Source organism: Plecotus auritus (genome assembly GCF_963455305.1).
Source record: "Plecotus auritus genome assembly, chromosome: 5".
NCBI lineage: Eukaryota > Metazoa > Chordata > Mammalia > Chiroptera > Vespertilionidae > Plecotus > Plecotus auritus.
In genome coordinates this window covers 141,234,051-141,257,938 of record NC_137776.1, presented here as the reverse complement: position 1 = coordinate 141,257,938, position 23,888 = coordinate 141,234,051, and the positions used below count along the sequence as shown (strand labels likewise).

Here is a 23,888-nt window from a genome sequence, read left to right as displayed (position 1 = left end):
CACTAATGAGGAAATGGGATGAGGTAACTTGTCATAATCAAGTGATAAAGTCTGCCTGACTAAAAAATATATTTAAAAAAATTAGGTTAATGTAAGAAATAAGACAAATTGACTATTGGGAATGTTTTTAGCAAATCTAGGCTTTCAACCTAAAGATATTTATACTTGCCTTGTAACTTGGTTTCTTTAGATGATTTCAACCTTTTTCATGTGTTTATTGCTTCTATTAGACTAATTTCCTTTCAGGCAGACAGGGACTAAATTTTCTATCCTCTGGAACATACATGGACTGCCAAACACTATTCTGTAAAGGTAGGCATTCAATAGACTTTTCCATAAACCTGAAACCAAAATGACCCTTAGAAAAGTTCAAAATAGTCCAGTGTGGCTCAGTGGTTGAGTGTGGACCTATGAACCAGGAAGTCATGGTTCGATTCCTGATTAAGGCACGTGCCCAGGTTGCAGCCTCCATTTCCAGTGGGGTCATGCAGGAGGCAGCCGATCAATGATTCTCTCTCATCATTGATGTTTCTATCTCTCCCTCTTCCTTCCTCTCTAAAATCAATAAAAATATTTAAAAAATTAAATATTTAATATTTTAAAATATTTAAATATCTAAATAAAAGGTCATTTAAAATAACATACACCAAAAGAATATGAAAATATGCATTTATTACCAACAAAGTAGTATTTCCCACAAAGAGGTTCTTTTAATTACACACATACAATAGGACAAAATTATATTTTCTACATACTAAAGATTCATACTGCAAAGAAAATAAGCACATGTTAAAGACAAGTAGAAAACAGCAGCAGATCTTTCCTCTTACTTTGAATACTAAAAACTTTTCAATGGACTCTTTCCTCAGGCAGATCAATGAAGATTTTGTCACTAAAAGTACTTGCTTGTCACCTTAAGGTTTCACATATTTTATTCATCAAGTCAGACTGTTACCTAAAGTTTTTACTATTTGAAGGAAACAAAAAATAAGCTTTTGCAGAAAATATATGAAATTTTAAGTGGCTGATACTCTAATGTGCTAGACATTATTCTATTAATATGTTAAAATGATATGTAATTTATCCTTCACAGCTCAAAATTCAATGCAAAAACAAATATTAACCTTGTCCAATAAAAAAATGTAAATGCTAACAAACAAGTTATGGAATAATTGTTGAGATATGCTAAGTGAAATTAAATTGACCATTACATTTTATTTTCAAATGAACATAAAATTCAAGCTTCTCTGTCACACCGATATTCATTTTGCAGAAATCGGATGACTGGCACTAACTTAGACAATAAACAAATGACACCAAGCACATATTAGTGAAGATATTTTGTTGAAAAACAAAGTATTAAACAACAAACATTTTTGGTAACAATATCACTTTAGCAAGTTTTTCAATGTTTATATATCTTGTTCATACTAGGAAAAATGCTACTTGAAAATATTTTTCATAGTACATGCATTAGACTTAGTTTAAGAGGAGAAGGCCCTTTTAAAATTTTTATAAAGACAACATTTTAAAGTGGAAATGTCCAAGTGAGAGGACATAAACTATGGTTCATTATTTTTTGACATAATAAGAATATAAATTTCAATGGCTACTTAAGATTATACAAAACCAAAACTGAATGTGATTTTTCAATTTAGTCAGCCTACCAAAACTGAATGTGATTTTTCAATTTATTCAGCCTACCAAGAATATACAAAACCAAACCTGAATGTGATTTTTCAATTTATTCAGCCTACCAAGTCAAAAAAATTTTGTCATTACTGGCACAAATCCAATCCACTGTGCAAAGACGAGCCCTTGGATTAGTCCATTAGCTTACAAGTTTTATTTTTTAAAAGAATAGAATTTGTTTGGCACTGTTAATTGGCACAACTCAGAGATAAACAAATGATTTTCTCCTCTATTCTTTCATACTGAAAACAAAACCAAAAACAGTTAAGACTAGATTTTCTAAGATAATGGGGTAGGAGAGCACTGTAAGGAAGGACCCATAAGGTTAAGTTCTAGAAAAATTATGGTTTTAAACAAGTCAATGTTTTCCTTCGCTCTTTACATAACACTTAAAAATTTCAAATATAAATTGTAGAAACCAGTATATGAAATCTTAAGAAAAATCTTACTAAAAATAATTATAAAAATGCTCTTAGAAATTTAAGATGTAAAATACAATTGACTTTAAATTAAAAAAAAAATCCCACACACTTTACAGTTATTCCTTAAAAACCCTTGTCACTTGATTTTATATTCTGTCAGTCTTTTGGTTGCATTTTTGCATCATCTAGTGGCCACCTTGTGGCATTTCAAAAAAGTCCCACTACCATTTTTAACCAGTACTTTTCCCCTTTGAGATGCCAATACAATTATAATATCAAATTTCATAAAACTTTTTTTAAAGGTCCATAAAATTCCATTTCCTAGGGTGATAAGGTAATTTTTTAATAGTAATAAATGAATAGATTTGTCATAAATTATTTACTGTACATAAGACATTTCCATATCAATTTTTAAAAATTAAATATAATACTGGGAGAAAAGTATGACTTAAGCTCTATAGTCATCTTTAGACTAAAGTAATTAAAGTTACTCTGCAATTAAAGCTCAGGGTTACCATGTCAACCCCTTCCACTGTACTTTTGATTTGAAATGGTAAATACTTTTAACATGGGAATCCAATGACTTGTGGTTAGAGTGGTAAGGACTCAAGTCAACAAAGACTGAAAAAGACTTAATTTTTACTACTGGAAGATGCTATTCCACAGAAAGAAGTTATTATGGTCTCTAGTCATCAACCCATTTGTAGTTAACAGCAGGTTTCCAAAAAAACTGATCTTTTAGTCTTAATGAATCTCCCTTTATTCAGTTGAGCCATAGTTATAGATAGAATTTAACAAAAATCCCAAAGATCTCTTCTTTTACTTTATTGAGAAGGTTGAGTGAATGTTATACGGCGCCGCCGTCTTTGGAAAGCCTTTAAATTCCATCTGTTTGGTTCCAGCATATGAGGACCATTGTAGACAAACAATACTGTCATCTTTTCAGAATAAGGGAGATTTTGTAGGAGCTGTAAGTGTTAAAACAAGCTGTCATATAATGCTATATATACTAAGAAGTATAATTTTCCAACCTTACATATGTAAGAATATATTATTCGTAATATTAATGAAACGACTCAATATATACCCTGCCAGACTGTGATCCTTACCTGAATTAATACATCTGAAGCCTGGCCTAAGGAATGATCAACATGCTTAGGGAACCTTCTACATTCACAGGACGAAAGGGATCAGACAACTTCTTAGATAAGACCTTGGAGAAGTGTGTCCTCCAGAATTTTCAAAGGGGAGACACTTTTACTCATTTTCCCCACAAGTGCTACTCAAGCAACTGTTGTGGTCAGGCATTGTGATACAAATATATACCAGGGAAGGTTTGGTTTATAGGCCAAGGTATTTGGTAAACAATAGGGTATTAACAGATCTGGCTATTCCACAGGGTGTCTGCTGGAACAAGGAGAGAGAGTATACTATTCACTAAAAATCTGAATTTAGGATGGTCTCACCAATGAAATTTTTTGTGTGTGAATATGTGAAAAAATCTGACTACATCAATACATCTTTGAATACATCAGTTTTATAATTTACCCACAGTATACGGCCTAACCAAAGAAAATTTCCCATTGTAATGATTCTAGCTTATAGAAGATTCTTGATGAAGATACTTCTGTTTTTATCATAGTTAATTTGTGAATAGATGCTGGGACACTTATGGTTTTCTCTGGGCCAGGGTAGAGGCAGTGGTGACATAAGTGTTGCCAAAGACAGGCCTTTCCAGGAAATAAGGAAGCCCACAAAGTTCTAGGATTTTGCATTCTCCTGTGAGTGCTAAAAAAGGTACTTCTCTAGAGGAGGAGTAAGTGCCAAAAGCAGGAAGAAATCTGTGTCCTAGAACATAATGCCATGTCTATGTTTCTGTCTCCTATAATGAGATTTCTGATTAAGGTGTCACTGGAACTTGTCCCCTTTAGTAATACAAATATTACTGTAATTTTTCTAGTTCCTTTCCTGGAGTGTTCCTGCTCAAAGGTACATATTAGGCCCAAATCTGCTACATGATGAAGCCACTTTCAGGTTACTTATTACCTACCTTTGGCGTAATAAAGAAGTACTGAGAAGTGTTTTCTTTACAAGCAGTATTTACAACCATTTCAAACACTCTGCGTTCATTGATTGGGTCCATTCCCTAAACCATGACAATAATAATGATTACATTAAATTTATTATAAGATAAAATAAAACTCAAATAAAAGAATAATCACTGTACCTGATTGATTTCATCAACTACTCGGAATGGACATCTATTAAGCTCCTGAAGTGCCATCAAGTATAACATGGTAGAAACACTTCTTTCACCTCCGCTTTGATGATGAGGAGTTAATTCATGCAGTTGAGTACTACTTCGAAATTTGACTCTAATTCGAATTCCATATTTATCATAGTCTTCCTATAAGACATTAAAAAGTTAATAAAAGATGAGAGATCTTTGATAATTTCATATTACATAAAAATAGACTGAATAAATCAATTATAAGAATAAAGACCTTAAAATTTAATGACAGTTTAAAGTAAACCAATAAAATATTAAAGAACCAGTTGCTATTTACAAGCTTTAGTGAGTCTCTAAGGATCTATTTCGGTAAGAAAAATAATCAGATTAAGAGTGACTTTTTTTTCCCTTGTCTCATACCATTCCTTTCAAGTTTAGTAGTTTTCCCCAAGGGTTTTAGAAATTACTGAGTGAAGAGCCCCATCATGGAAAGTCATGGAAAGGCACTATTTATTCTAGCTCCTTAAGTGCTAGGTTTTAAAGCTATAAGTGCAAATAATGAGAACAGTGGAGTATCATGCCATTTTCTCTTAGAAGCAGCTGTGTATGTCACTACAGAGGGCTCAGAGTCCTCCCTTTCTTCAGCAAGTTAAGAAGAAAAATGTAGGCAGAGAATATATGCATACTTCAAAAGACACTTATATTAAATCAAATACACTGAGTGGCCAGATTATTATGATCTCTGAATGCATAATAATCTGGCCACTCAGTGTGTGTGTGTATGTGTGTGTGCATATATATAATATATATTAGTGGCCTGGTGCATGAATTCGTGCATGGGTGGGGGAGGGGACATGGGCGGTTGGCCGGCCTGCCTGCTGGTTGAACTCCTGGTTGAGGGGACAATTTGTATGTTAGCCTTTTATTATATAGGATATACACTGAGTGGCCAGATTATTATGCGTTCAGAGATATATACACACAATACTTAGCAAAAACCTGGCACATAATAAGTGCTCATTAAATATCCGTAGTAATGAATGCCCTTAGTGTTCTTTATATTTTGCCCAAAATGAGGCTGCTCTAAGGCTTGTCTTCTGTTCTTATTAGTCATTTCTAGACCAGTCAGATTCAGATTTACCCTAAAAATGAGAATGCAACTTGATAATTAAAGGTTAATAACTAGTTAATGGTTAATAACTAGTTAATGAATAGAGCTTTTAAGGTCTAAGAGAGCACTGACCAAGTGATATAATGCAAGCCATGCATGCATTTAAAATGTTCTACCAGTCACATTAAAGTAAAAATATGTGAGATTAATTTTAATATTTTATTTATTTCAATATACCCAAAATATCTTTAATATGTAATTAATATAAAATGTTTTAAGATATTACATTCCTTTTTTCATACTAAACCTTTAACATTTATGTATTGTACATTTATAGCACATTTTACACATGTCAGTGCTCAATAGCCATCTGTAGTTAGTGGCTACCATAATGGATAGCAGAGATCTAAGATTAACAGTAAAAACTTCTATAAAAATACAAATATCTTAATTTTAAATAAAAATTCTTATAGCTATCAAATTTTAGAAATATGCCACCTTCAATCCCTTTGCCCTCCAAAAGCAAATAAACAGTAAGTTTTAATAGTTTTGATTCACTTTTTAAACTTATACATTCCTTTTATTCCACAACAAATTTATTAACTACACTATTTCTTAACTATAACAGCTCTGATTGTTAGTTTTGTTTTGGGCTCCGCCACCCACTCTTTTTGCTCATTCTAGCATCCTTCCTTCATCTCACTGAAAGCTTTGGCTAAAGAAGGCAGTTCTAGAATTATGACAGAGGAGCCCAGAACAGTAACTTTCCAAGGGGAGGCTGAGAAGAGATAAGAATGTCCATTTTCCAGGAGGACCCATTGCTAGGTAGGACTATTGAACTGAAAAGACTAAGAATCACTTCTATGGTAGCAAGTTATCATTTAAAACACAGAAAAACTATCCAGAAGAAACGGTACCATGCAATAGGATTTAGATTCAAGGTTGGGATTTCTATTACAGTTCTAACCATTGGTTTCCCTATGCTTACTTGATCGTAATTATGCCTTATCTGGTCAAGAGGTTGATAAAGCTCTTAGTAATCAAATTTTCATCCCATAAAAACTATACCACATCCACTGAAGAAACAGAGTTAAGAGCTTAGGCTCTGGGATCAGATCTGGGGTTTGATTTTTTGTTGTTTTTTTGTTAATCCTTATCCAAGGATATTTTTCCCATTGATTTTTAGAGAGTGGAAGGGAGAGGGAGAGACAGAGAGAAACATTTATGTAAGATACATTGACTGGTTGCCTCCGGCACATGCCCTGACTGGGGATCGAGCCTGCAACTGAGGTACCTGCCCTTGACCAGAATTGAACCCAGGACCCTTCGGTCCGTAGGCCGAAGCTCTATCCAACTGAGCCAAAGCAGCTAGGGCTCCTTACACATTTCTTAATGGTAATTTTATTTTACCCACAATTGCAATGTATAAACTTATAGCTCAAGGAATTAGCAGCAAATTTTCAAATATTTTCATTCTTATGAACTGTTAAATTCTGATCAAAAGGGAACCTCTGACATTATACTTTATTTCAGTTATGTTTGCCAGTTTGTGACTCTTCTAACTTGGATAGTGGTAGATTTATAAGGCAATGCAGTGCATTTACTCATCACAGCTGAATAACCATTACTTAAGTCTGGATATAAAAAGAGTCAAGTATTAGTCACCAATCTCAAATGTCAGATACACACATAAGTAACCCTGATGAAATTCCACTGGTGGTCCTTTCATTCCTTTGAACAATTTCTTAGTAAGCAGAATTTTCATATATAACTCTAGGGTAAATAACAATGTACATACAATTACAATTACTTGCAAGGAAACATTTCAAAAGCTATTTTACCTCATTTTCTATATGGAGATCAACTTCACCTGCACACTGCATGGAACTAAAAAAATTGCTGAATTTTTCATTAATTTTTTCTACCAGCTCTTTTAAAGGATTAAGCCACCTTTCTTTTACCTGCAAATAAAGGCAATATAAAAACACAATTTAAAAGAAGTGTTATTACATTTTGATATACTTTACATAAATTTAATTATCAGTATTAATCTAGTCACAAGAACAAACACTGCACTTTTTCTTAGAAACATATCATTTCATTTTGTATTATTCTACATGTCCATATGATTAATGGTAAGAACACAACAAAAAGAAAAGATAAAGAAAACAATTACCTGTGAAATGCTTTCCCTATATTTATCCAGTTCAACTTTCTTTATCTTTAGTTCCTCAGTTAATTGCTCAATTTCTTCTTCTCTTTTTGTGTATTCCTCAACAACCTAGCAGGGAAAAATAATTTCTTTAAGACAAATTTATCAAAGGATAAAATTACAATTTGCATTAATTAAAACATTAATTGAAAATGCCAATGTGTTGCATTGTTTGTATGTTCTTATAACATACTGAAAATGCCATTTTTTATTCTGAAAAAAATAAACACTGCAGTATTTCAGGTTAGCCCAACTATTCTTTTTATAAAGAAAAGGCACAGAACACTGTGTTCCTTAGGAAGAATCTATTTAAAATTCTAATAGATTCAGAAATCTGGCATTTAAAGCACATTGTTCCTGCTGTCTAGCTTATTATTACCAAGAGCTCTAGTACAGAGTGGGAGGCAAGTACTGGAGGAAACTCTATGTGCGTGTGTGTGTGTGTGTGTGGAGAGAGGGTGGTGGTGGTGGCTGCAGTAGGTAATAGGGAAAGAATCATACTGTAGGATTCAGTCCTGTGAAGCAAGAAGCTCTTGATCTTTCTTCGGTTAATAAAGCATCAATTTCATCCAGTGTGTTTGGAAGGTCTTGGAAAGCCTAAAGAAGAAAAAAATTATCCATCATTGTGGCTAGTACAGTGAAAAGAGTTAAATTCAAATAGTTAAAATATTCGGCCGAGTATCTACTACTCTACTACCATGTGTTCAACAGCATGCTAACACAGAAGGAATCAAAGAAATTATAAACAGGGTTTTTGCTTTCAAAAAGCTTACACCTTTAAAAGGAAATAAAATATATACACTTACACTGGATAATACCTTAAGGCAGTGTACTGATGTTGAGTATTAAAATAAGCAGTACATATCATATAGGCTATGGAATTTAGAGAAGGAAGTATCAGTTCATACTACAGGAGCTACAAGAGAGTAAGAGAATTCAGAGGCCCAGAATTCATCTCGGGGCCTTAAAGCAAATGGCTAAGAAAAAGCAAGGCAGAGGGGAGACAGGAGCTTGGAAAAAAGAATGAGCACTGCATACCATGGGGGGTGAGGAGTTGTGTCCATTTGGAATGTTGGGTACTTGCTGAATTGGTAGAATGGGTCCAGAATATGTGGGGCATTGAAAGAGAGCAAGAAGTTAGAACTTTATACTGTACTGAAAAAGCATCCTAAGAATCTAATTAATTTGACAGAATTTCACCACAGAACTATCCATGCCATAGAGACCAATCAGAACAAATACTTTCCTATGAGGGGAAGCAAGCAGTACACTGTTGGTGTTTTCAGCACAACCTGCAAAGTTCTTATACTATAGGGTACAAAATGAATCTTGGAACTCTGAAAAAGATCCTGGCATTACATTAATCTAGTATCTTAAGTTTTTTTAAACTTTTTAGAAAGCAGTTCAATTTCTATTGGACTTCAGATATTTGTCAAATATATTTTGCTGAATCTGACTATCCACTGAGCTTTGAATTCATGTGCTCAACACTTATTTAGTTATCTTCATTTAACTCTAATAAGGCATCTTAAAGGCAAGATGGTAAAACAGAAATCTTCATTTCACTCACCAATTTGAGCAAACCTATTTCTCCTCTTCAGTCATCATTCCAGTTCATGGCAAAATTTAGGGGTTCTCTCTCACCCTTCACCTCAAATCCATTAGTATGTCCTGCTGGCTCTATCTTTAAACAATGCCTCAAATCTATAAACTTCTGTCTCCAGGGTTTCCTCCCTAATCCATGTCACTATATTCTCTTGTCTGGTCCACAGCAATAATCTTCTGTCCCCTTACTTCCAGTCTTATATCCTTACTTTATTCTCCATATAGCAGTTAGGAGTGCTCTTTTACTTATTTTTTTCAATTACTAGTTTAAAGTTCATTAAGTAATACGAACAGAAAATTCTGCCAATTTTGATGGGATAAGAAAGTTCTTTGAAGTTCATTTTATTTTACTAAAACATTTTTTTACTAAAACAATTTTTTTTCAATTACAGTTTACTTTTAATATTACTTTGTATTGGTTTTAGGTATATAGCATAGTGATTAAACAATCATGTATTTTATAAAGTGTTCCCCCTGATATTTCCAGTAGTTAGTCATATCACTCCTTTAAAATCCTCTAGTATATTCCATCTCAAAATGAAACCCAAACTCCTTTTATGGAATATGACCTGACGTTGCCTTCCTTTTTGCTTGGACCAGCCCCATTGAGATTCCTGTTATTCTAAAACATGTCAAATATTCTTCTGTCCTGGGGGCTTTGTATGAGCCGTTTTCTCTGCCTGTGACTTTTCCCCTCAAATCTTCCCAAGACTGATTTCTCCTCTTCACTCAGAACTCATCTAAAATAGTATCTTTTCAAAGGAACCTTCCTTGACACTCTATCCTCTTACCTTGTTTTATTTTTAGCACCTCTTCCTACCCAACATCTATTTGCCTTTTTGTTTTTTTGTCTGCCACATGATTCAGACTAGAATATAAATTTCAGTAGAGAAGTCTGTCTGTCTTGTTCAGTACACACACACACATTTTTAATGAATATATGAATTATCTCCTAATTTTGTTCCTTTCAAAAGCAGTATGACTTATCAAGAATATAATCATGCTACTTTCTGAAGGAAAAATTACTATAGATATTATATTAACATTTACTTATTTTATGATAACCCAATGTATTTAGAAGTTCTAGCATATTTTTAGAAATAATAGCTCCTTAATTTGTCTTTAAAAATCTACTAAATTCTTATTATGTACCCAGCCTATTCTCTGTGGTTTCTATGTCTGATATCATAGAGTAAAACATTTGAGAATTTGAAAATTATAATTCAATTAATTTTTTCCAGTTTTATTTATATCCTTAGTAGACATTTCATTATCTATTGAAATAAGTAACATTTGAAATTAAGGATAAAAAAAATCCATACAAATATCAGATATCTTAATTTATTTTCTATTAATTTTCTCATTGTGACATTATTCTAAGAGGATAGGTATGTAGCCAAGGTATTATCGCCCCTTGTAGGATAAACCTTAGGGTCACAGGGCCATATAAACTGGTGGAATTTGGACTAAAGGGCAGCATCTCCTCATGTTAGCGATATATCAGCATATAATGGAAAGAAAGGCTCTTTCTCCTTTCCTTACCAATAAAGGTTTGCCCTAAAGATTCAGTTCCCATTGAACTACAAATTAAAAACCCAATATCCAGAAAAACATTTTCATTTTGCCTGCTTTTCTAAATATCACCTCTACTTACTGTTTCTTATATACCAATTACTGGTACTATGTTTCCATGAAAAACCACATCCCATTTCCCAATCCTACTCCTGAAAGGTGGCTTGGGGGAGGGATCTTTTATTGGAAAAATGAATGTTATGGTACTAATATTCTGCAAGGCGATACCCATGTTTTAAAAACGTTAGTATTAAGCAACACGAGTGATTGGTGCAAGTTTGAGTAAAGAAAATTTGTTTAGCAAAATTACATACTCGGTTGAAAACCCCCTATTTTTAATGGAACATCGTATTTTTCATGGGCCATTACAATGCCTAACATATTTTAAGCTTACAAATAATGTTAACTTGTGGTATTATATACTTTTTATACTTACTGTTTGATATTCTTGAGGAACGGTCTGCTCTGCACCCAGGTTACATACTTGCCTAGCTCTCCTCATAAGTTCCTTACATTTCTGCAATAATCGCTGTCTATTTTCATCCAACTCAATGAAATGTTGCTATTATAACAAAAAAAAACATTTTGGAAATTTGAACAGAAGGCTATTTTATAAAATTACCACATTACATTACATATCAAATGAATTATTAAATTTTGATTGTGATAAGCAAATAATCAGAACACCGTATCTCAAATGACTGCTTTTATTGTAAAGGTTAAATCTGAACTTAAAAGTATATCAGCATGTACATTTCTCTAATCCGTAAGAACTTAAAATTTAAATTTAATTACCTTTCCCTCAGTTTAATTTAGCTACATATAATTTTACTCTAATGAAATTTGAAATACACCGTATATAGGCTTCATATCAGAAAACTCAGCACTCAAATGTAAGTAGAACCTTTAAATAGTAGTTTTCCAAATGCCTTTCCATGTAATTATCATTTATCCATGGACACATTCATTCCTTCACCAAATAATTATTGAGAATCTATTAAATGTCAGTTTTTATTATGCACTGAGCAGAGAAACGTTAAGGGGGAAAGATACATAAAACCACTGTAAAAGAAACAGCTATTATTTACTTAAAGCTTATGTGCTAGATGCTTCACACACATTATTCCCTTATTTCTCATAACACTGAACAGTAAAATTGTACCCACTTTGCACATTAAAAAAAAAAAAGAGAAATTAAAGCAACTTGTCCAATCTCATACAATTAGAGGCTGTCAGGCTTCACATCTATGCCTGCTTATAGAACTCATGCTCTTTTCATTACATCCTCTCTGTGGGAGAGACTGAACAGAGGAAAGCAGAAGAAAGTACTAGGTGTACCTTTAATAACGCGGATTTTGTAATCAAAGAAAACACGGTAATTTCAAGAAACATCAAAAGTGTTTTATTCAAAGCAATGTCCATCGCTAGCTACACATTTCCCCCATCTTTCAGGTAATTTGTGGATACTGTCCCAATAGAACTTTTCTTGTTTTGAGGCAAACCATTCAGAGACCCAATTTTCCACTTCTTCGTACATTTTGAAATGCTGCTCAGAAAATGTGTGTGCCATTGATCGCAACAAGTGGTAATCTGAAGGAGCAAGGTCTGGTGAATACAGCGGCTGGGTTAATACTTCCCAGGCAAGATCTTTTAACGTGTCTTTAACTGGTTTTCAAGTGTGTGATGGTGCGTCATCATGAAGCAAAATTACTTTGCGGTGTACATTCTGGTCGTTTCACGATCAAAGCATGGTTCAAATTGATTATTTGTTGTTGGTAGCGATCAGTATTAATGGTTTCACCTGGTTTTAGAAGCTCATAATACACCACACCTTCCTGATCCCACCAAAGGCAGAGCATTGTGTTCTTTCTGAAGTGATTTGGCCTTGCAGTCGATGTTGATGGTTGACCTGGATCAACTCATGATTTTGTGCATTTGGGATTCTCAAATCCACTTTTCATCGCCAGTCACAATTCGATGCAAAAAAGACTTTCTTTCATGCCATTGAAGCAACATTTTACTGATGACTTTTTGGTTTTCCGTTTGTCTTTCGTTCAGTTGATGTGGCACCCATTTTCCTTCCTTAAAATCTTTCCGATTGCTTGTAAATGATCGGAAATTGTTTGCTGAGCAACATTTAATCTTTCTGCAAGTTGTCTTTGAGTTTTGACATGCATCTTCATCCAATAATGCTTGTAATTTCTGGTCTTAAAACTTTTTCAGTTGACCTGGACATTCTTTGTCTTTCACATAGAAATCATCACTTTTAAAGTGTTTCAACCAGCATTCACAAGTATCTTGAGATGGAGCATGTTCACCATAGGCTTCCTGAAGTATACGATAACTTTTTCTTCAAAATAAAGTAATGAATTAAAACTTCCCGCAAATGCTTTTTTTGGCAAGAAATTCGACATTTTTAAGCATAAAAATATCTATGATGTTAACACCTTCAGCAAATTTGACATATGAAGTTTTGAAGTTTACTGTCAATACAACAAAATAGTATACTATCGAATCGCATATATATCAACATATGTGTAACTCCATCTATTGAAAAAAATCCTCATTATTAACTGGTACACCTAGCATATACATGGTGGTAGGGGATGCAGAAAGGTCAGAGTAGTCACAGAAGTTATGATAAGTGAATGGTCTTAAAGGACAAGTATGAAATTACTAAAGAGCAAGTGGCAGCAGGCATTCTCAGGATAGGTGATTACACAAGTAAAAGGCAAGGAAGACTCAAAGACCCATTTATTTATGTAACAAGATCTAACATGTGTGGAGGAGAGGTAAGGATATAAAAGATCAAAGTGGTAAGAGCCAGATGGCAAAAGTTTCATGTGTAACGAGAAGGGCATCATGGAATTCCTTCTGTGGCCCAAGCTTTGTTATAATCACTATCATATATGTTAATTAATCTAATCCTCACAATCTAAAAAATATATATTATCTCATTTTCTAGATGTGGCTCAGAGATATTAAGAAACTTGTTAAGATTACAGAAACAGGTCAGCAGGTTTCTAAAGACAGGTCTAGCTTACTCTTTCCATTAAACCTCAAACTTCAGTGTGCACAAAAAATACCTGGGGTGGTAAAGATTATTAAAGCAGTAATGATATACCAACCATATGCCAGACCTATTTAAGTTCTCTCGCGCTGAGGCCTGGACATCTGTGTATTAACAAGGTCCTCAGGTAATTTTTAAACCTACAAATATGATAGCAAATAAACTAAACCAAGATAAAATGTTATAAAAAGTAAAGGGATATATACTGGACTGAACTGAAAACACAAGCAGTCCTTTATACTAATCACTTAGCACTATAGTTTCCTTGAATAAATTCCTCAGTCCCTACACCCTGAGAGAAATAAAAATAGAAGTTAAAGTTCCCAATCATCCCTACTCTGCTCTCTAGGGACAATCACACTCAGGCAAACGTAAAACAAGGGACAGATAAATAGAAACTAAACACTCCTAAAGTCTTCTATTCCTGCTTCCTAATCCTCTGGATGATGCTAAATGAAATGTTAGAACACTATGGGAAAGAAATCCCTGAGTTGAACACTCGGGGCTCTGTGCTTAGGGGGATAAAAATCTCATTCAAAAATGTCCTTCTCTTTGGTGGCATGTCTAATAAAATCTTTACCAGAGAAGATGTTCTTTCTATAGGTACACATAAATAAGTAAATAAACAAACAAACAAGTAAATAAATAAATAATCTGAGATAGCCTGGCCAGCATAGTTCAGTGGTTGAGCTTTGGCCTATGAACTAGGACAGTGGTCGGCAAACTGCGGCTTGCGAGCCACATGCGACTCTTTGGCCCCTTGAGTGTGGCTCTTCCACAAAATACCACAGCCTGGGCGAGTCTATTTTGAAGAAGTGGCGTTAGAAGAAGTTTAAGTCTAAAAAATTCGGCTCTGTTGACTAATGAGTTTGCCGACCACTGAACTAGGAGGTCACAGTTCAATATCCAGTCAGGGCACATGCCTGGGTTGCAGACTTGATCCCTAAGTGTGGGGCATGCAGGAGGCAGCCGATCAATGATTCTCTCTCATCATTGATGTTTCTATCTCTCTCCCTCTCCCTCCCTCTCTGAAATCAACAAAAAAATATTTTTAAAAAAATCAGAGAGAGAGAGAGAGAAACATCAATAAGCTGCCTCCTGCATAAGCCCTGATAGGGCATTGAACCTGCAACCTGGGAATGTGCCCTGACCAGGAATCAAAACCTCAACCATTTGGTATATGAGACAATGCTTCAACCAACTGAACCACATCAGCCAGGGCTATACATACATTTTTGTGACATACCTCTTCATATAACATCTGTCCCCCACCCCCACAATTGTCGAGATCTGTTTTGGGGCAAGGGTAAGGGGTGAAAAAAAAGGGAGTATAGAATTATGTAAGATAATGTTGTACAGTTAGGCTAGTAAAAAGAGCTTTATATACATTTCTACTTTAAGAGTCTAGCCCTTAACATTAATAGACAATAGAAACGTTTCATCTATGTAAGACATAAGGGGAAAAAGAAAAAGTTTACAAAATACCTCCCCACCAACATCTCAGAAAAGATTAGTTTGTAGGATATATGCCGAGAGAAAATTAGTAAGTATTATCTTTTCTCTGAAATTCTTTTTGAGAAAGTTCAACTGGCGTGAAAGGTGTACAGAAATAACTTAATCAAGGAAAAGGTTCTCTGAAATTCTTTTTGAGAAAGTTCAACTGGCGTGAAAGGTGTACAGAAATAACTTAATCAAGGAAAAGGTTCTCTAAGAGGGCCCTCTAGTGGAAGAAATCAGAATTGTTCACATAATTTCTTACTAAATAAATAGCAGGTACACGTGAAATTATCTAACACAGTAATTCTAACAACTTATTAAAATAAGAGTCAAACAGAATGAAAGCTTTTTTTCCATATGAAAGGAACCAAACTAAGTTCTAGGTAGCATGAACTCTGAACTTTTACTAAAACACTAGCTGTAAATTAAAACATTTCTTCAAATTTTCTTTAATACAAGCACAAAATTTCATTCCAATTCAAATGATACCCATACATATAAGATAGAATACATATTACAATAAAGTAACACATATTAGAATATATATTATAATAAAGTAATGGCAATAATACTATTTGCTTGTTAAATAACCCTCCTCCCCCCAATGTATCTCATTTTAAAAATGTCTCCTCTGAAATTTTTTTTGGGGGGTGGGAGAGTGCTAAACAGGTAGGCAGAGGAGAGAGCATTAGATAAAAGCACAGGATTTACTGTTAGGATTAACAAACTAATTTCTAATTCTTTAACTTATATTGATCCTGATGTAAATAGATACTTTAAAGGAAATATTGGTGTACACTAAGCACCTTAATATATATTATTAAATTAAATATCACAATATCCCTGCAAGTCAGGTATTTATCATATCTATGGCTGAAGATTACAGGCTTGGAGTCGTTAGGAAATCTGCCCACGGTAAAAAACCAAGTTCTAGGTATATCCATTCATCTGTCCATCTCCGTATCTGGATTCACATGCAGTCACCTTACTAATTTGTTCTGAAAATATTCCAGAAGGTAGTGACATAATTGCCAGACAGAACCATTTGCCTTTCTCTGGGAATGTTTTGTAGGTCTGTAATCCTGTTTCCCTATTTGCTTTCCAAGAATTTGGGAAAGTATTAAACTTGAGGGTGGTGGTTAGCTATCCCCAAGTTCCAATCAAGGATGATAACCCCTTCTGAAATTTTGTGTCAATCTTCTTTTGTGAACTTGTTTTCAGAATCAGAGTAAATAAAGGACAAAAACAGAAGTAGTAATAATGGTTCCTTAGTGCAATCTGCCAGGTATTCAGAGGGACAAGTAGGAAAAAAAATGATTTCTCCTTGTTTCAAATAATATAGGAGAGTAAGAAGGGTAAGAATATGTATAGGTACACTTCATCAGAGAAGATATGTGTATGGCTAATAAGCACATGAAAAAAATCATTAATCATTAAGAAAATGCAAATTAAAACTGTAGTGAGGTATCTCTTTGCACCCACTGGAGTGGCTGTAATAAAATAAGACTGACCAAAAAAAAAAAAAAAAAAAAGGAAGATACATTTATTTTTTCCATATTTAAAAAAAAAATATGTATAGGTAAATGACAGCAAACATGAGAAGAAAAAAAAGAACAAGTAAGAGAGAAGGAAAAAAAAAGAACAAGTAGGAGAGAAAGAGAACTACCATATACCTACTCTAGTATGTATTCTTTCACTATCATTCCTGGCTAAACTGTGGTTAGTGATTATGGTCAGTCAGCAACAAATCTGTCAAGTGCACACTGTATAAAAATAGAGGAACCTGACAACAGGGTTGGCAAAACAGTTATAAATAGCATTCAATGATTTTCAGATCAACACATGAAAAAGGGAAGCAGAACGGTGCAAAATATTGCTGAGAAAAGTCAGGGGTCGTACCAAGTAAGATTGGTATGGGAACACCTAAGTGGGTATTATTTCTAGTAACAAAATCTAGAGGGACAAGCAGCTAATCAGAAGTTAGTTCTCTGGACAGTATAATGTGGCCATTTTTGTAAAAAATTACTTAGTGACTCAAAGATTAAAAACAAAACCTTCTCCCAAGAAACTTTCCTATTCTCTAGAGTAGTCAGCTCCATTGGAAATATGAATATTTCTGCTACTACTAATAAAATGGATAAAAAAATACTCCATTATTCTGCATCTAATCTTAATATATCTATGTGAACAATGGCTGTTGGAAAAATATTTCTCACTATATCAAGAGGGGGTTAAGTTTGAGAGAATGTTTACTATAAAGCCATCATGATTTTATACTTCTGTAAACATAATACAAACCCAAAACTTTAAGTTCTTAATTAAAATTTGATTCAAAAACAAAACTCCGGGCACCAGGATCAAATATTGTCTTGTGAGATTTGACTTAAAGCTCCATATAGTATCTGCACAATGGTTCAATTTCTTCATGAAATCTCTTTATACCGAACAACCAGGTTCATAGGCTCAATCAATAAAGCATGGGCTCTACAAATATTTAGCAACAGAATGCACAACGGGCAGGTGACTTCCTCCACACTCTCACAAAACGAACACTGATGAGGCCCTCCTTTGGTAGCTAGTCTCATAGCCAGCCGACCCTCCCCCTTTCCCCTTCCAGTTTGGGTACTATAGCTTTGTTTTCTTTTATTTGCTGTATCCCTTCTATATAAGTATTCAGAATGACTACTGCTACGGCCCCTGCTTTTTTTGGTGGGGAGGAGAGAGGGAAGGAACTTTCTATCTTCCAAGTCTCTGGCTTTGCTCATCAAACCTGACCTTGAGCTCCTTTTGGCTAGGTGTGTTTATGTTTGCCTATGCTTATTTGCTAGCAAAATTGTTTTTTCCTCGTTTCTTCTAGCCATAAGCTTTTTCAAGAGACTTTGAAGAAGCTGGCTTCAGAATAATGAAGCTCCTATTCCACTTTCATTTACTCTTTCCATTCATCTGTACAGTCCTGTTTTTATTTCCAAAAATCTGTCCTCTAGTGACTCTTTCCACAAAAAGATACTACTAAAAGTTCACTTTTACACAACAGGTATGTTTGTGAAAAGCTAAGTGTAAAGCGAATCACATACTGCCCGAAAGGAGCAGAATCTAAGTAGAAGAATTGATGGGGAAGGATACAAGGGAACTTTGAGTACATGAAAAGTTTAAAAAATCTGCAACAAATATGGCAAAGTTTAACATCTGTTTAACAGGAATAGTGGACACTTGTATGTTATGTTACTCTTCTTGTTCTTACTAGTATATATAATTAAAATTTCATACTTAGAGTTATAAAATACCTAAATGAAACGATAAATATCATCATGTAAGTTTTTCTTAAATTTTGAAGTGTAATTGGTGAATAAACTGTCCATTTTTAAAGTGTACAACTGCTGAGTTTTGACAAATATATACAACATCAGTGAAGCCATCACCGCCAAGATAATGAATGTATCTTCTATCACCTGCAGCAGTTCTGTACCCCTCTGTAATCCATCCCACTGTACCCTCCACAGGCAACCATGGATTTGTCAATAGGCATTCTGTAGTTCATAGAATTTTATGTAAATGGATCATCTAGTTTTTTAGTCTGGCTTTGCTGCACATCCTCCCCAGCACTTTGGTACACTCAGTTTTAAAATTTTAGTCACTTTAGAGCAGTGGTCGATGAGGTCTGAAAGGTTGGCGACTGCTGTTTTAGAGGGTCTGTGGTGTTAGCTCATTATTACTGCTTTAACTCACACTTCCCACTGGCTAATAAGATTGGGAATCTTTTCACGTGCTTATTGGCTATCTGTATACTTTCTTTAGTGAAGAGCAAGCTTAAAACTTTTGCCCATATTTTGGATTGGGTTTTGTCTTCTTTGTATTGATAAATGTAAGAGGTTTAGTGGTTTTTTACTGTTGTTATTGTTGTTAATCATCACCTGGGGATATTTTTTTCTGGTGATTTTTAGAGTGGGAGGGAGGGGAAGAGAGAGAAAAACACTGATCAATGGAGGACATACGTAATACTTTCAAACAAAGATTTTAAAGGGGGGGGGGGGAGAAGACTTAAAAAAATAAAAGAAAAACATCAATGTGAGAGAGAAACATCAACTGGTTGCCTCCTGCACACATCCAACCTGCAACCTAGGTATTTGCCCTTGACCAGGCTGACACTCTAACCACTGAACAACACCAGCCAGGGCAGAATTCTTTTTATAGTATTCATCAGGGGTTAGCAAACTTTTTCTATACAGAGCCAGTAAGGAAATATTTTAGGTTTTGAGGTCCACGTATAGTCACATATTCTTCTGTTTTAACCCTTTAAAAATGTCAAAACTATTCTTAGCTTGCAGGAAACTTTATATAAACAGATCTTAGTTTAGATTTAGCCCACAGTAGTAGTTCCTCATCTAGATACAGGTCCTTTGTCAGGTGTATGTTTTGCAAATATATTCTCCCAATTAGTAGCCTGCCTTTTCTTATATTAAATATAAAGTTTTAAATCTTGATAAAGTACAACCTCTGATTCCTTTTGTGTCCTATTTTGCCAAATCTAAGGTCATTATAAGATTTTCTCTTATGTTTCTTCAAGAAGTTTTATAGGTTTAGTTCTTACAGTTAAGTCTATGCCCATTTGTGTGGTATGAGGTAAGGGTTGTGGCTCATTTTTGTAGATGACTATTCCATTGTTCTATCACTATAAGATTATTCTTTCTCCATTGAATTGTCTTGGTATCTTTGCAAAACAACAACTGACCATATATATGTGACTTTATCTCTGGATTATCTATTCTGTTCCACTGACCCATGTCTATTCTTACAGCAATACCATAATGTATTCATTACTGTAGCTTTATAATAAAAAAGGTCTTAAAATTAGGTGTTGTCATTCAAATGCTTTTTCAGTTTTTCTAAGTCCATTGTATTTTAGAATGAGTTTGCAATTTTCTAAAAACTAAAAACCCTGCTGGGAATTTTAACCAATCTATAGATTTAGGGGAGAATCAACATTTGAACAAATCCCAAATGTCTGATCTATGAATACAATCAACTGCTCTATTAACTCCTATTTTAACTTCTGTCAGCAAAGTTTTATAGTGTTCAGGTCTTGTAAATATGTCCCTAAGTATTTCATATTTTTGATGTGATTATATACAGTATTGTTTTTTAAATTACAATTTCCAATTATTCATTGCTAATATATGGAGCCACAACTGATTTTTATATATTGAACTTCAATTTTGCAACCTTGATAAATTCACTGTACTTTCTGGAAACTGAGAGTTTTACAGCAGTTGTTCTGAAATGGGGACATTCTTCCTCCCCAGGGTACATCTGGCAATGTCCATAGACAATTTTTAATTGTCATAGCTGGGGTTTGAGGGTAAGAGTACTTACTACTGGCTTAGCAAGTAGAGACCAGGGATACTGCTAAACATCCTACAATGCAAAAAAGACCTCTCACAAAAAGAATTATTACCGAGTCCAAAATGTTTATCATGCTGAGGTTGAGAAACCGTTTTTAGAAGCTTAATCAAAATGACATATAATTTTTCACAATATGATTTCATAGGTGGTGTTGTGTCCTCCCATTAGGATCCACATACATATCTGGCTATTTCTTTTGTAATGTTAGCAGTGCAGTTGCAAAGTGACAATATACTATACTATACGCTAATTCCCTTTGCATTATTTGAATTACTTGTTTATACTAAATAACAGTTCACACAGGAAAGGAAGGATAAATGCTAAATTCTTTCTTTGCCATTTTTCAAAATGAGCTGGTTCCCTAATATCCTCTAAAGGTGACCAATGTTATTTTTTAAAAGTATCATTATGAATTCATAGATTAAGATATTTAATGTGTTTCAATCTATTACCACTTCATCTATGGCCGGAGGAGATTCTTCATGTTACCTCTGAGTCAAGTCATCTTTTAATAACTTCTCTGCTTTCTGGTGTGACAATATAATTGAGGTTCATCTCAGACATTTTTTTCCCTGCTCAGGAATCAGCCATTTCTCCAATGGCTGATTTTAGTGTCAAAAAGTATTTAGAGGCCAAAATCTGGGTCTTTTCAATACACAGATCTGGGAAATTTTTTTTTCTTTTGGAGAAAATAACATTGAGTTCATTAATTCAACGTAAATATTTCAAGGTTTTGAATACTCCTTTGTTTTATATCTGAATATTTATTTTCTTATGTTGAAAATCCTAATGACATAACATAATCCCTTATTTGCTTTATCCTATAACATAATATTTTCAGAATAATATTGCAAACATTATATAACTGAAATAATACAAATTCTTTTTGTTCTTAATATCAAATTTCTGTGTTTTAAAGTCAATTGAAATACTTTTTCTCTGTGAGGTTATTGGGAAGTCAAAACAAAGTTAGAGCCCTGACTGGGTGGCTTGGTTGGAGCGATATACAGTACACCAAAAAGTTGCAGGTTTGATTCCCACGGCACCTACCTAGGTTGTGGGTTCGATCCCCAGATGGGGCACGTATGAGAGGCAACTGATCAATGTTTCTCTAAAAAAATAAATCAATAAACATATCCTTCGGTGAGAAAATAAAAATGTCAGATTTCTTAGTTTCATTTAACTTTTTGCTAAGTTTGTTTCATCCCATGTCTCTTCCTTTGACTAGTAGTGATTTGTATCCTTTATAATAAAACTACAATCATAATCATGACAATTTTTTGAGTTCTGTGTGTCATTCTAGTAAACTACTGAACCTGACGAGATCATGGGAACCCTCCAATTTATAGCCAGGTGGCCCAAGGACCCCTGGACTTGCAGCTGGGGACTGTGGCCTTAACTTGTAGTCTGATGCCAACTTGGGATGATTAATGTGAGAATATATTGTAGTACACCTAATAGGGATACCCTGAAATTTAGCTTTGTTGTATACATTGTCCATGGGTTTGTTATTATGTGGATTTGAGACTCAAAAACTATGCCAGGTCACTACCATTTTGTTGCCAGCCTTTCTTTGTGTTATATGTTAACTTAGCGTATCACATTTCCTCCCCTGCACACTATTTCAATTTTTATCATCATTTCACAGATAATTACAGAAGATTAAACTGCCACGACTATACAACATTACTCTTACTGTTAATTAGAACTCATCTGCAGTGTACTCTGTGAAATGTGCAAATGGCAATTAAAGCTACTACAGTCATGACTATAATTTATGAGTTAATAAGAAAGCAGACAGGGTGCTTTAGTTTTCAAGGAACCAAATTCGATATTCTGATTTCTCTTTTATGAATATTACCACCATCAAATTAACAAATGCATAGTATAAAGTATTTCAAATATTGCTTCCATATCAGCAGAATGCATTAAATTTGAAAATTAAACAGAACACAAACTGCATACTGGATATATTGACATATATTGTTTTCAAACAGGTCTGAGGCTAGAACCCCAAAATAAAAAAAATAAAAAAATAGAAGCAAAAATTTTACCTCTTTGACACGTAGTTGTGATGATGCAGCCATATAATCTGATTCTAATTTGTTCTTCTCAGAGATCACTGTAGTATTTTGAAGAATTAAATCTACTTTTTGTATATGCAAAGAAGTGCAAATCTAGGAACAAAAACCCATAAAAGTTTAATTTGTGTTTTTTAATGTATTTTCTTAATTGTAACATTATAAACGATAAAAATATTTTTCATCTGATGTGACTTTCTCACTTATTTTTATAACTATTTCTTAAAAGAGAATTTTTAAAACTTTTCCTGTGTATTTATAACTTAGCCTAATGAGTGCTTTCAACCAATTTATTATCTTACTAGAGGCCCAATGCACGAAATTCATGCAAGAGTAGGCCTTCCTTCCCCCGGGACCCGGGCTTCCCTCAAAGCCCCGGCTTCATCTGGTCTAATTAGCATATCATGCTTATACTAGAGGCCTGGTGCACAAAATTCGTGCATGGGGGGGGGGGTGTGTGTCCCTCAGCCCAGCCTGCACCTGCTCCAATCTGGGTCCCCTCGAGAGATGTCCGACTGCCCGTTTAGGCCCTATCCTGGTAGGATCGGACCTAAACGGGCAGTCGGACATCCCTCTCACAATTCAGCTCCCAACTGCTTGCCTGTCTGCCTTCCTGTTTGCCCCTAACTGCCCATCTTGTGGCGGCCATCTTGTGTGTTAAAGTGATGGTCAATTTGCATATTACTCTTTTATTAGATAGGATTATTATAAATAATAAAAATGTCAATAAAGTTAAAAATCTGTAAGATTTAACTAACTTGTCTTATCTACCTAATATAAAGAAAATGCCTTACCTTTATTAGGTTTGTTAATTCGGTAACAAGTTTTGCTTTTTGAACATTTATTTCTTTGATTTTGGTATTTGCTTTTCGCTCTTCCTCTTCAAGATTGCAAGTATCCTGCTCCATCAGCTTTAAACTGTAATGATGAAACATATGATGATGTAGAAATCAGTTCTACACAAGGATGGAGCCCAAATCCTTGGTTCCCTGCTGT

General features: G+C 34.3%; 1 protein-coding gene across 2 annotated transcripts in view; it reads right to left on the bottom strand.

Moving 5' to 3' along the window:
• Positions 1 to 652: 652 nt before the first annotated feature.
• SMC5 (structural maintenance of chromosomes 5) overlaps positions 653 to 23,888 on the bottom strand; it is an 84,211-nt gene continuing 60,975 nt past the window's right edge. The window contains exons 16-25 of one of the 2 annotated variants that reach the window (XM_080669799.1): positions 23,687 to 23,810; positions 22,866 to 22,988; positions 11,281 to 11,406; positions 8,706 to 8,750; positions 8,169 to 8,264; positions 7,632 to 7,736; positions 7,297 to 7,416; positions 4,342 to 4,521; positions 4,165 to 4,260; positions 653 to 3,082 (exon numbers count right to left, since the gene is read on the bottom strand). In XM_080669799.1, coding sequence (XP_080525925.1) covers positions 2,939 to 3,082; positions 4,165 to 4,260; positions 4,342 to 4,521; positions 7,297 to 7,416; positions 7,632 to 7,736; positions 8,169 to 8,264; positions 8,706 to 8,750; positions 11,281 to 11,406; positions 22,866 to 22,988; positions 23,687 to 23,810 — 1,159 coding nt within the window. In that variant the 3' untranslated portion in view covers positions 653 to 2,938. The remainder of the gene's footprint in view (positions 3,083 to 4,164; positions 4,261 to 4,341; positions 4,522 to 7,296; positions 7,417 to 7,631; positions 7,737 to 8,168; positions 8,265 to 8,705; positions 8,751 to 11,280; positions 11,407 to 22,865; positions 22,989 to 23,686; positions 23,811 to 23,888) is intronic. The other variant, XM_080669800.1, reaches the window with a different exon arrangement.